The following is a 13957-nucleotide window of genomic DNA, read 5'->3' on the forward strand; positions in this document are numbered from 1 at the left end:
GCACGGTGGCACTTATGACGCTGGAAGAAATACCGAAAGATATCATGCACGCAAATCATCACGTATCTGATGGTCCTTTTAAAAGAAAGTGGCGTGGTCCCATTAAGAATTTTGGCGGAGTCCAGTCCTTTCCAGTCTTCCCCAGCCCTGCCACTGAAGCCCCGGCCTTGTGCCAGTCCAGTGGAGGGTTTACATAGACCAGGCTGACTGAAGGGATGGAGGGGGAGGGAGGGCGCTCCGTGGGCTCTGATTAGACATCACCAGGCGGCGCAGAGCAGTGCACTGATGAGGACTGCAGAGAGGTACAATGGGCTGAGGCGGACCGCTCCTGAACCCCGCGCTCCCATGCCTGCAACAAAAAACCAGCAGAGCAGCTCGTGAAGGACCAGATATACCCCTCCAATCAAAAGAAGAAAAACCTGCACCCTGTTGAGCTGTATCCTCTAAATTTCTGACACGTAATCATAAATCAAAAGCCCGCTGTGATTTTTTTTTTCCTTCCATATCTACATTATTACTGGCTTTCAACAGGAGAGGCTATTTAAGTATCCTGAGAAGATAAAGTTCGTATCACATCCGAGAAGAGAGCGGCAAACTGAGACGCCTCACAATTTTGCACAGCAGTGGGATGGGAGCACAGAACTGCTTTATATGCTGCGGCGCTGTGCAGCCAGTCAACAAGGAATAATAACCCAATGGCAGAGATGGATGACACCGCGCACGCATTTCTAAAAAGGTCGCTTTTCTCGCACTCGAAATAAGTCTATTACACATGGTTGGAAAGGGATGCAATGAAGCCAAATTAAATGTTGTCTCTGAATTATTGAATCCTCACTCAAGCTTTATCCGCGGTCACAAAGAAAATGGTAGAAAGAAGCAAAGGCAACAGTACACTCACTTAATTTATGGATGTGGATGGGTTCACTGCCCACACCTTCGCCGCCCTCACTCATGGCCTTGATCTGAATGAGATAGTTGTCATTGGCGGAGAGGCTGAGCTCCGCAGTGGTTTTGTTGGTCAAGATAGTGCTGATGTCGTTGTTGCGGTGTCTCTTCAGCAGCACCTGAGGCAGAAGAGGGTGACGCAGAGAAATGAGCCAATGCAAAAACCGCCATCCTTGATTGTGGAGATAAATCAGAGCTTTGCAGGGAATTGGGACCTACCAAATATCCAGTGACCTTTGACTCCGTCTCCATAGCTACGACAGGATCCCAGTGCAGCGTGAGGGTGGAGCCTATCATGGTCCATTGGATGTTGAGTGGAGCCCGATCTGGAGCTAGAAAATGAACCATAGGTAAAGACATAGTAAGGGGTTTGCTGCATGAAATGAGTTTACAGTGGTGCGACTGCTTCATACAGAAGCTCCACTTGGACCAACTCTCATCTTATCAGTCTGAATAATAAATGGAGGCTGCAGCGGAGCACCCTCACTAATTAAGACAGAATGAATTCTAAGGTGGCCCTGAGAGCTCCACATATTGCAACTCAGAAAAAACATGCAAATGGACGAAAGAAAATGAAGAGAACTGCAACATGTGTGCAGCATTCACATTTGTTCATTTGCTTCTGTTTAGTATATTTGCATATAGGGTTTTTCTTCTTTTTACATTGCAGTGTGTTCAGGGCCACCTTCAATCATATCACAATATTTTTAGGCTATAGCGATACATGTCTCAGTATTTTGATATCTCCTCAAAAGCACTTCATAAATGCTAGGACTGGGCAACATAATCAAATATCAAGACATGTTTCAAAAAATGTGTTGGGCAAGAGTGCTTCCTGGACTCAAATTAAGCTTGTTAGAGGTGCTCTTTGGATAGGGATGCCTGCAGGCTTAAAAATCACAAGAAAGCTCCGAGGCACTCTCTTTTAACTATTAAAATGTCTTTATTGTCACGGCATGATCATGCCAGAATCCAAAAAAACAAACTCGTCGCCCCCCCGGTGCCCCATGTTCAAAAAACCCCCATGAAATAAAAAATGGTAGATAAAAAATGATACAGTGCCCTCTAGGATGCCCTTCTAGTGAGCCAAATGTGACAAAAAAGCCCCCTAGGGTATAAATGTATCCTGACTTTCTGTGCACTGGTGCCCGACCGCATACAGCTGGTACCCTTCTTACTTTTTCACCCCTGCCTCTCAAAGAACCTGAGTCCACTACTGGTTTTAACTACCTGTATCACTACATGTTTGACCTCAACCAATACCTCAATATTGCAACAATATTGCATGGATAATTATCAGTACTTTCACAAAATTTTAACACATTGAGATTTTTGCTAAATAATCATCAGTAATGTGGAGAACAAGAACAGTCTGGTGAGGTGAGAAAATTACATCAATTTACTGTAACGCAGCCTTTAAAACCGGGAAAAGACAACACTTATGTAAGTGTTAGTAAATTAAACGGTAGTGTCAAGTACTGTATGGTCACTGGCAGCAAATCTCTGGCCACAGGAAATGAAAAAGAGATATGGCCAAGGGAAGCTGGACTCCTGCTGTCATGAAACATGAGCATACTGTGGTTACTCTTTCACTCATATTGCGTAACCTCTGTGAGCTGAAATCCCTAAATTTCAAGAAACTAGCTGGCGCAGCACTTGTCTAGTTTTGCTTTAACATCACTTGTCCATCTTAAATTGTCACTGCAGCTCCATTCCACTCAACCCACTGATTTATCTTCTCTTCTTTTTTCCCCAAGGTAAATGGAAAGCTGGCTTGTCAGATTGGATTTTGTGAGCACAAGCAGCAAAGCTGAAGAAATGCTACGCCTATCACAATGAGGACAGTACGACGTCATCTGAGGGAGACACGGTTCATGAACGAGGACCCTTTAGGACTGATTTGAATGCCCCTGTGGGACGGACTCACGTGGTTTCTTTGTGGTGGAGTTGATGGGTGCCGACTGTGGCCCGGGGCCAGCCGTGTTGAAAGCAGCCACAGAGAGGTAGTACACTGTGTTCGCTTTCAGCCCCGTGATGTTCACCAGCGTGTAGTTTCCAGATATGCGCACTTTGCCAACAGTGTCAGGCTTGGTGTCATCTTCCCAGTACACGATCTATTGGGTAGAAAAAAAAATAAATGACAATCGTGGGCACAAACAGCCGGATTCTAGTGGTGCATTTCACTGCATTATTGAAATTCATATTCCATCATGACATCTGAAATGCCGTTTGTATTACAAAGGGGGAGGGAGAGAGCGATGATGAATAATAAATTTTTCACTAGTGGAGTCTCAATTACTGATGCACATCCTCTCAACCAGAGAGGCAGGGCGTTGGAGGGTCATATGATAACTGACCTAGGCAGAGGGATTCGAGATTACTGCCAGTTTTGCTCATGAAAACAATCTCACGTCTTGTTTTTATAAGAGGATACCAGATATTTGAAATGCAGAGGTCCTGATAACATCTTACAGATATTTCAAAAGGCCTTATGTGTTCCAATAAATTAGCGCTTTCTAAAGCAAAGCAGGTTTCTGTTTGACAAGATGCAGAGTTTGCTTTCCTTCAGGCTATCAGCCTCCAATTAAGGGTGCAGGTGAAGAGATATTTGATAAAGCAAATGGACTAATTTGCCGCTCGCTTTGGGTCATCTTCAATATTCATGTGTCTGGTATTAAGTGACATAAGAGTTAAGTCAATAAATAATTAAACTGAAATGTGGAGTCGGCCCTCGGGGAAACTCCTGCTATAAATTATTTCATTTCAAATTTGTTATCAATTAAAGCTCTGTATGATAAGCACCAGAGTTCAGTTTGTGCTAATGTAATCTTTTGAGCAGTAATAATGATTACATTAAACTCAAACCGGATTGCATTTGCAATTGGCGTCTAATTAAAGGCTGAGCGCCATGCATGTGCAGTCCACAGCTCCGGATCTATACTGTTGGTGGCCTATTGAGATTCAGCGGCTTAAATCCACTTCAGGACCGCGTTTGGAGAAATAAGCTGTGTTTCCGAAAGGACAATGTGGCCACTGCTATGGCAACTGGAGAGCTTTGTGCTGAGGGCCAGAGGTGACAGATATTGAAAGAGCACCGGGGGAGAGAAGAAAAAAAACAGCAAAGCCCTCTTTGCATTCTTGAAAGGATGAGGGATTTTATTTTCCTCTAGTGCGTTTGCTGTTGGCACACCAAAGCGTTGAGGTCATTTCATGATATTATTAAGCTTAAAACAAGCTCTTTGCAGAGATACATGAGAAGATATAGTAGAATATAATGATTTAAAAAAAAAGAGAGAAAACTAATTTAAGAACAATGAAAGGATGATTATGAGCTGATAAACAAGGCATAGAGAGAAGCCCAATTATCATGTTATTTGAGAAAAAGAAAATAAGGATTTTGCAGAGAGTCACAACGTACCTCATATCCAAGCACTCTTTCAGGGATGGCAGGGAGAGCTTCCCAGATCACTTCAATTTGCACTGCAGACACACTTCTAGTCCTAACCCTCTTAGGAGCCACGCTGGGGACTGCAGATATAGAGCGCTGGTGAGAATCCCAGAGACTCATCCAACACATCACACACACTAATAGCAATAAGAGGCAAGGCACAGAACAGACCTGTAGTTTCACTGAAAAGCTATTTCCCCTGCTCTCTTTTAATGGAATCTGTGACTGACATAAGGGAAGACTATCTGCCCAGCAAATTCAATTAACAGGATACCTCCCTGACAGCGCGGTGTGGTGAGTGTCTGCTAGGATTTCCTGTAATCTACCAGCATGATAACTAATATCAAGTTGACATTCCCAGCTTGAGAGGGGAGGGAAATAACAGCACTGAAAAAAAGAAGTCATTTCATCATTACTATTCCAAGGTCATAGTTGTAAGGAGAGAGATTAAAGCTTATTTAAGCATCACTCTCTCCTGCCGGGCTGTGAAGTTGGTACCGTACCTTCCTCTGCTGAGAACACGGTGCCAATAGAGCTGAAGGGCCCCTCGCCCCGGTTGTTGTATGCCCCCACTTTCACATCAAAAGGCGAGAAGGCTGGGATGGTGTCGTTGCGAAAGACGTAACGAGCCACGCCAGGTGTGGAGATAACCGCTCGCGTCCATGTGACCGTGCCCACAGGCCTGAAGGCGATGATGTATCCGAAGCCCTCTCCATTCTGCAGTTCCTCGGGAACAGGCTGGGAGCAAAACACAAAACTATAGTGATATTAAAACGCATACAGACAAAGAAACAGACAGGCCCGTCTCTGCGCTGTACCTCCACAAGGGCTTCTGTGATTAGACACAGCCCCTTTCTTTGCCGTTACCGCCCAGAACACTCCACAATCACCTTCTGCCTTATCTTTCCCTCCTGCATGGCTATGTAATTGTGGCTAAAGTGCAAAACTCTTCAGAGGAAGTGCTCTTTGTCCCTGCTTTTGGAGGGAGAAATGGCACTCTGAGGCAGAGCCGGAGGAGAGGTGTCTCGCTCTAATGTGGGTCATAAAATTGCTCCGTTCAATTCTGCACAATTAAGCAAAACCATTACTCGGCTATGGAGAGAACAGTAAAATGTGACAGATGACTTACCTCCCATGTTATCACTAATTCAGACTTTGTGCCGCCTCCACCCCCGACATCAGTGGGAGCTGTATCAGGAACTGAGAGGTAAAGCCCAGAGGGGAGCAATTAGAACACAGTTTACAAAGCTCAATGACAAGCCTCAACCATACTAGTAGCCTTATGACAACAAGGACGCCTGCTGCAGATACTGTCCTCTATGTTACGCCCCATAATTCCCTCACTATGTGCAAACATTTCACAAAATAGTGAATTACTGATATTGCCCACATGTCAGTGCATTAACGCCAAGCCAGGATCTGTAGTATTTTGCCAACGACATTCGACTCAACCCACTCCATTGCTGTTCCCACTCAGCTGTTTGTGCACTGCAGTGTGATGGCAAGGCTGATAGTGGAGGTGGAGGAGCACTCGTGCACGTCCTTATAGTATCCTTTAGTAAGTGGAGCATCGCATTTTATGAGTCAGCAAACGGTTTTCTGCAGCATTTATGTGCGCATGGTTGTCTATTAGGGCTGAACGCTGGAAAGTGAGATCCCAACAATTCCTGGGACTTCTGGCTTGTATGCGGCTGTGTATTCATTCATTGATGACAATGATCTGAAACAGAGACGCCCTACTAAACCAAAAGTTGTTGTTGTAGCTACATTCTAGACATTGAAATGCCATTAGTATGGTAGTTTAACTTCTGAAGGGGCACTGTGGAACTTCTGTGTTGTGCTGGAAGCCGATTGTTTATGTTAATAGACATCTAATCTATGGAGAGAGGCACTGAGACGAGGCACTCAAGAACTAAATTCTCATCCGTTGGACTGTGGTGGAAAATCAGACCTGAGTCCTTCACAAACACATCCACCATCCAGCAGCATTAATCAACTTTTATTTCCCTCTCTTTCAGTATCTTATAGATGTTCATGTGCATGTAGAAGATCTTGAAAGTTAAAAAGATCAGAGTCAGCACCAAGAGCTCCTCTCTCCCATAGAAAGCACTGCTCCTGAAACGCCTCGTCAGTAGTCCTGCCTTTAATTCCGTGACTTTATGACATCACACTATGTCACCATGTCACATATTTGCATTATTTATGCTAGAGTCATTCCATTTCCGATACCAGTATGGCGAGTACATGAGTCTATGCACCGATCCGACACCATGTCATTTAGAAACAGGACCCTGCTTCTTCCCAGCTAGCTCTGCTTAACGTTACACGCCTGTAATCAATTCTTCTTCGCTGCTGTAAAAAGCCAACACAGGAAGTTCCTGTCAACTACTGTTTTTAGGGCAGTGAAGAAGAAGTTGATTTCACATGAGTCAGACGGAGCTAGGAACGTGTCAGCTATTTGGCAATATTTGACTCTGGATAACCCCACCACAACCTTCAGTAGGCAAGACGGTAATTTGGAGGGGTGGCACGAGTGTTGCCAATTTCAACACCAGCAACCTTTTAAAGCATTTGAAGACGCATCATGCAAAAGAGCACAACAAACCTGCTCTCCCCAAACTTTAGGGGACAGTGAGGGAACAACTGGAGGCTGAAAGACGTGCAGGCAATCAGCTCAACGTGTGCCCCATGTCTTTGCTGATTCTGCACACTGGGTGGACACAGTATCGCAGTATTTGCCCTTGAAAGTGAGGTGCTGCAAGCAAACGAGTTCTGTAAGTAAGTTTTAAGAGAATTATTTATTCCTAGATTTATTTAACTTGCTGCTGCACTGCTGTTTTAATACTGTTCTATTTTAAAAGTGGCTGCACTTCAACAGTTTTTAAAGGAATTTGTTATTGTCAAAATAGATAATAAATGAATTTTGTATGGCAATCATTCTCTGCCATAGAACAATGATAGCAATCATATCACATCCAAACAGGGTTAGTAGTATACACAGCTGTTAAAAAGAAAAAGAAAAAATCTTCTTTTTTTCTTTTTTTTATCAACTCGCACTGGTATCGAATTGGTACTCGGTATCGGCAGATACCCAAAGCCCAGGTATCGGAATCGGTATCGGGTAGGAAAAAATGGTATCGGAACATCTCTAATTTATGCCTAGCGGTTAGTTTGGCACGTAAAACTTGATTTAGCACAGCTGCTCAGTTGTTGTTATCGGCGCTGGGGCAGGCGTGTGTGAGATGACCAATCAGAGGAGACTGGGTATTCAGGAGGGGGGGCCTTAAAGAGACAGGAGCTAAACAGAGTGTTTCAGACAGAATAAAGTGCACTGGGCAGTAAGAAAACTGATGTGTTTTAGATGATGAGTATTAGAGCATGTGGACCTATTCTAGTAGTAACCCAAAATAAAATTATGAACCTGAAAATGAGAATAATATGTCTCCTTTGATACAGGCAAAATCATCAATCATTTTTGAGTCATTTGTTGACAGAGGTGCACACACACAGACTTCTCCAAAATCGCAAAATCTCTGATGTATGTTGAGTTTGGCTTCTTTGACTTTTCTCTACAATTTCACATTTATCACAGCTTGAAATGTCAATTAAAATGCAGCTCTGGGTTCTGAGCTCCATCAGTGCTGTCGGGACATTTTTGTTTTCATCCGATGATCAAACACACAGCAATGTGAAATGTTTCCAGCTCAAAAGGTAACAGGAATCTTTGCTCTACTACCAACTAAAGATTACAAGTTAAAAACAGAAAATTAAGATAAACATCTTTATCGTCATTAATTACCTTTAGTACTGTGGATAAAATATAATCCCATTCAAGATTGTGATGTATAACCAGAAAGTAATCATTTTAAAATCAAAGCTTGAAATACTTCAACACTATTGTCTATATGTGTATGTGTGTGCAAGGTGAAGTATTTAGTTTCACATACTGGCATCCTCTGTCCTGGTCTTAGCTGAGGCTGGGCTGGGCTCTCCCAGGCCCACAGCATTGCGGGCCACCACCCTGAACTCGTATTCCACCCAGGCGTTCAGACCCACCACTGCGGCTGTCAGCATGTTACCATTGACTACCTCCGGCACTGCAGAGTGGAAATGAGTTCTTTAGAAAACAAGGCTGCCTCCCAACTGGACTCAAATTGAATCATTAATAAATAAAAAGAACCCAGACAAATACTACAGGGGGACAGGAGGAATGTTTAATCGTACCTGTGTCAACAGCCTGCCAGCCCACTGTGAAGGGTGTCCGTGTCTGGATGATGTAGCCGGTGATGGGGCTGCCGTTGTCCCTTCCGGGTGTCCAGGAGATCTGGGCCGTGCTGTCTGTGATCTCATCCACTGCCACCTTGTCCGGAGGACCTGGCGGACCTAAATCAATCAGGCAAAAGGAAGAGTGAACCTGTTGTGATCATCCATTTCAAGAAGCCTCCTCTCATCAAACTCATAAGGATTTCTGCACCTTGTTACATATCAAGGCCATCACGCTCCCTTTAATTAAAGGCTGCGTCCTTGGTGTGTGCATGCAGGGGCTTTTCATTCACGGCATGTGTGATGTGCAGCGCTACGAAGAGATTACTGAACATAGGAAAAGCAGCAGTGGAGAGAGACACTGGATGGGATCATTTATGAGCAAAGGAAAGAGGGGCTACATGGGAGCAGACATTAGTGAGAAGAATACAAGAAGAGTTAATACAAATAGAGATGGGAGTGTTTGTGACTGCTACACGCTCCGGCTTTACCATGTTGCTGTTGTTTGCACTACTGCTCAATTATTCAAATGCTTTCCATGATATTTTGCCGATGTGTAAATGAGCCAATTATAGTCATTTTCTGTGATAAACATTGCCTTCTCAAAACACCTGGGACAGCTATTACAGTTTGTTAAGGGCATGAATACCAATGTAAATCACAAGAGAAAAGCCCACACAATGCGCCAGATACACTAAGCTCATATCAACAAACCTCAGCCTGAAGTCATGCATGCCAGTGTGAGTGAGTGAGTGAGTGAGTGAATGAGTGTGTGCCATTGTTGGAGATTTAAGCAACACATATATAATGTAAACAGGAGCTGACAGAACCAAGACTGAGGTAACACCCATTCTTGCTTTGTTTCACTGTTTATTTACAGGAAGCCTCAGGGATGTATTTATATGAGGGTATTCACGTGAGGGTATTCATACACAAGCATTCTAAAGAAAGCTCTTGAAATCAATTGGATCTCTTACCTTTGACAACCAAGATGGCGGAGGTGGACAGGCTCTCCACATCAGTGTCAACAACACACACATATTTCCCTCCATGGTTCAGCTGGATGTTACGAATCATCAGATCCCCTGATATAGTCTGGAAGGGATGGTTGAAAAAATAAGTATAAGATATGGAGTGCTATTTCATCACTTAGCTTTTGGCTCTGGGATGTTTGAAACATTTATAATGCTTTGCACAATCACATCATCTCCAGGCCACTGATTTTTGCATCTCTTCAAACACCAACAACAGACATGGCAGATGTACTCTGCGCAAATAATCCTATTGGCTGCCCTTCAGGCACTACCCGCCCAACCAGCGCCCACCCGATACAAACAGCTACCAGCTATACACAGGACACACAAAACAAACAACATCTAGTTAATTGGCAAGACAATCCTAATTATTCTCTAATTACACAAGCTCAAGCAAGATATGAGTATAACTCCCCATGTAAAGAGCAAATATTATTCTACGTAAGTAGGATGAATGTGGTGGCCATGAGGGAGCACAACAAAACATCAACAAACTTTGAATCAACTTTCTCATCTGTATGAGGACAGTTGTAGTATTTGTGGAAAATCTTTAAAGGAATGAGGCTGGTGTTTTCTGTTTTTTCCTTATCAACAACAAATCCCATGAAAAAAAAAACAAAACCCACAATGCCCTTGTCTGCTGCATCTTCCCTACCTTTTCTGTGGCACTGGTTATTATCAGGGCCGATATTTAGCATTTTCTGTTTTTCAGTTTCTGTGATTTTTCTGTCAGTTTGCCGCTAAAAAAAACTAATTTAAAAATGTGCTACTTTGACTCTGGTGCAGCTTTCTCTCACACAATGTCCCGCCCACAACAATATCTGATCGGTAACAATAAATAGCCTACTAACACTGAATAATCCAAATCTGCAAAGTAACTAGTAACTAAATGTATCAAATAAATGGAGTGAAGAGGAAGTATAAAGTAGCAGAAAATGGAAATACTAAAGTAAAGTACCTCAAAATTGTACTTAAGCACAGTACTTGTGTCTAATAATCGGTATCAGTATCAGCCCTGAAAAAGCTATATTGGTTGACCCCTAACATAGACTATAGTGGTCATGTTTACTGTGATGAAGGAACAAGTTATCAAGTTATGCAATGCAAGAGTGATTGATTTATTTGACTTTCAAATTTGAGGTCACAATTTAATTAAATGAAAAATAAAAAAAAATTGTTAGACACATCTGGATATGTAAGGATCAACAGATCATTTATTTTATCCCCTGAAACTCTCCCCTTCAACAATGAATAACAAAAGACAGAAATTCAGTTTGTTAAAAAGTTTGGTTTCTCAAATCTGTCCTGAGGAAACCCTCTTCCCAAACAAATCAATATATGATCTCTGGCAATGCTATCAGTTCTCATTTTAGTTCTTCCCCCATGAGTAAACCCCCTTCTTATACAAATCAATTAAGGATCCCTGAAAAATAAAATAAACCTAACATCACCTCACCTCCGGTACCAGTCAGTTGATCGTCTTTGTTCACACAGAATAAGTGTGGAAATGCAGCTGCAGGCTAGCGGTATGCTACTGTACTGCAGCTGTGTTGTCTTTGAAGTGTTTTTGCGTGGGAGACGGCAAACAGGGGGCTAACACCGATACTTAAATATCAACTCACACATGTTCACCTACAGCTAATTTTGAGTATTGGCAACCAAAGATAGTTTGTGGAAAAAATGATCATGTTGTCCAAAATGTAGGACCTATTCTCACTAATTTTCAGTATGACCCTTGTGCACAAACCAACAAATCAGAATTAAACGACACAGAATACATTGGCAAAAACTGTATTGTACACACAGATACCACATTGGTATATATGGTAGGTTGAACTTTAAAATAACCCGACAATTCACCAAACATTTATCACAGAATCGAGCATGTCTAGAAATTCTTATCGTACAGTCTAAAACAGATTGCAAACAAGATATTATTAGACCCATCTTGTATAATGTGACATGCGCTGAACCTTTAAGGTTGCTGTTATCGCACAGTGTGAAGGGATCTTTAGTCGGATCAATTCATTGTAGGTTTAGGTCTTTTTTAAGTATTAAGTATTTTTTTGGCCTTTATACAGCTTTATTGATAGAACAGACTCAAGGTGGACAGGAAACAGGATGAGAGAGAGAGGGGGAGTGACACGCAGTAAATAGCCCTAGGCCGGAACTCAAACCCAGGGCCGCTGCAGCGAGGACAAAGCCTCTGTACATGGGACGCCTGCTCTACCAACTGAGCTAAACGGCGCCAGGTTTAGGCCTTTTTGCAGGATTCAATGAGGATAGCAAAAATCTAGAATGGCACCAGCCTTTTCCTTTAAAACTACATAATGGATGCCAAGGTTAAACATAATCGCAGTGTACGGACATATTTTATTCACAGAGTATTATTCTGTTCACATTTTGACTATACATGAGAATCCACCTTTTGAAAGTCACCTCTTGAAAGTGGCCTGTCACGAAGCATGTCAGCCTGTAAAAAGTATTGTGTTGCTTTAGAAACGAGACACCTAAGGGGCGAGCCAGGTAAGACTCTCTGCTGCCATAGCAGATTTCATCAGCCCCGGCAGCTAGTGATCAGAGCTCCACTCTGGGCTGGCAACAGGGCAAAAAAAGCCCGTGGATCTCCACCTCTCTAAAGCACCTGACAAAGCAGCTCTGAGCCGAATGGCACTTCTGTGCGGCCACGGGCTAAAGAGACTACCTCTCCTGCTCTCTTTTCTCCTTCCCCCTTCCTTTCATCTGCTCTCCTTTCGCCTGACAGTTTTTACACACGGCTCTGCCATGTCTGATTCTCTCTGCTATGTCAGCCACCACCTGGCCGACCTGAGAGCTTGCGAGCGAGAGCAAGGCGTCCTGCCTTGGCAGGAAGGGTGTGATGAGGCAGATTTGCTTTATTTATGTTAATTAATTCATCAGAAGCTGTTGAGCAGGGGGCTGGTAATCTCTCTGGACAGGGGAAACAGATTCTGTGAAAACTATATCTCATTATGTGCCTTTGCACCGTTCAATGTCAGTGGTAATTGCTGTTTGCATGCATGGAGATATGAATTTGGCATGTCCAAAAAACAATAAAGGCAATTAGATGTAATGTCAACCATTAACTAGTGAATAGCAGTGATCAGACTGCTGACCTTGGGTGATAAATGGCACAATAAAAAGCAAAAGAGTTTAAAGTTATTTAATACCGACAAGCTCTGAACAATTTACTTTGCCCTTCATCAAAAGGAACAAATATTCAACAAAGAGTCTTCACTTATTCTTATTTCACAGGATAAGGATTTTATATGAACGTTTACTGGTGCCAGGGCTGCCCTTGGTGAATGCCAGGCGGTTCATTACTTAATTATTTCGGGGCTCAAGATTCATAAATAGGTATGCAAATTCAATTATGGCAGAGGGAGATGATAAGAAAATGTTCTCCCTTGAGGTAAGGGGATTAGAAGTTGAAAGGATGAAAAATATAAAGACTTCATAAATGGAGACCCTCTGCATGACTGAAATGGCATTTCAATAATATATCTTCAGAAGTGTAACACACGGCAGCTCACACAGCCAATTCAAAAGGTAAGGATCCCGATTACTGACCTGATAGTGCCATTCATTGAGGCTTCAACAGCATGTGAATGAAAGAATGTATCTGATCCTTAACAGACATCTCTATCTTTTTGATATTCCATCCATCACTGACCACTCTCAAATGGACGAGTCTTGGCATAAATTCATCTGCTTGGCCCTCAGCAGGGCAGTGGAGCATACCCTTGCGCATCACACAGTATGTCCCAATTAATCCCAGAATAGCCGGAAAGTAGCTGAGTTTAATGCTTGAGATGACTCACCCCGCCCACTCTTTCGAAATGATCGCTGTCTCGTTGGAAGTCGATGAGCTGGCCGTTGAATGCCCACGAGAAAGACACATCCAGAGCTGGATCGCAGGCAATCTGGCAGGGTAGCACGATGCTCTCGCCAACAATAATCTCCATGTTAGTCGGCCTCATGGTGATTCTGGTGGGCTCTGGCCAGACAACAGATGACAGCGTAGCATGTTAATATCTCTGCCACGGGAACCTCTAACACCACCGTGACCTCGTGCAACTGTCATCTCACTTCAATTCCCGGCTAAATCAAGTCGCCGTCATTAAATTACACATGGATGTGTACTTTTCCTGATTTTAATAAGCACTTAAATTCCAAGCCTGTCTAATAGCAACTGTTAATGACATCTCAGGTTTACACTTCATGTCCTGGGATCAATTTGGACGAACAG

At 43.0% G+C, this 13957-nt stretch overlaps 1 protein-coding gene across 1 annotated transcript in view; it reads right to left on the reverse strand.

The window, feature by feature from the left end:
- Positions 1-257: 257 nt before the first annotated feature.
- cntn3b (contactin 3b) overlaps positions 258-13957 on the reverse strand; it is a 48969-nt gene continuing 35269 nt past the window's right edge. The window contains exons 12-22 of the mRNA XM_073468333.1: positions 13530-13705; positions 9634-9751; positions 8618-8776; positions 8341-8490; positions 5523-5593; positions 4897-5131; positions 4364-4473; positions 2873-3059; positions 1165-1277; positions 899-1064; positions 258-349 (exon numbers count right to left, since the gene is read on the reverse strand). Coding sequence (XP_073324434.1) covers positions 258-349; positions 899-1064; positions 1165-1277; positions 2873-3059; positions 4364-4473; positions 4897-5131; positions 5523-5593; positions 8341-8490; positions 8618-8776; positions 9634-9751; positions 13530-13705 — 1577 coding nt within the window. The remainder of the gene's footprint in view (positions 350-898; positions 1065-1164; positions 1278-2872; positions 3060-4363; positions 4474-4896; positions 5132-5522; positions 5594-8340; positions 8491-8617; positions 8777-9633; positions 9752-13529; positions 13706-13957) is intronic.

This window comes from Pagrus major, chromosome 6 (assembly GCF_040436345.1).
Source record: "Pagrus major chromosome 6, Pma_NU_1.0".
Lineage (NCBI taxonomy): Eukaryota > Metazoa > Chordata > Actinopteri > Spariformes > Sparidae > Pagrus > Pagrus major.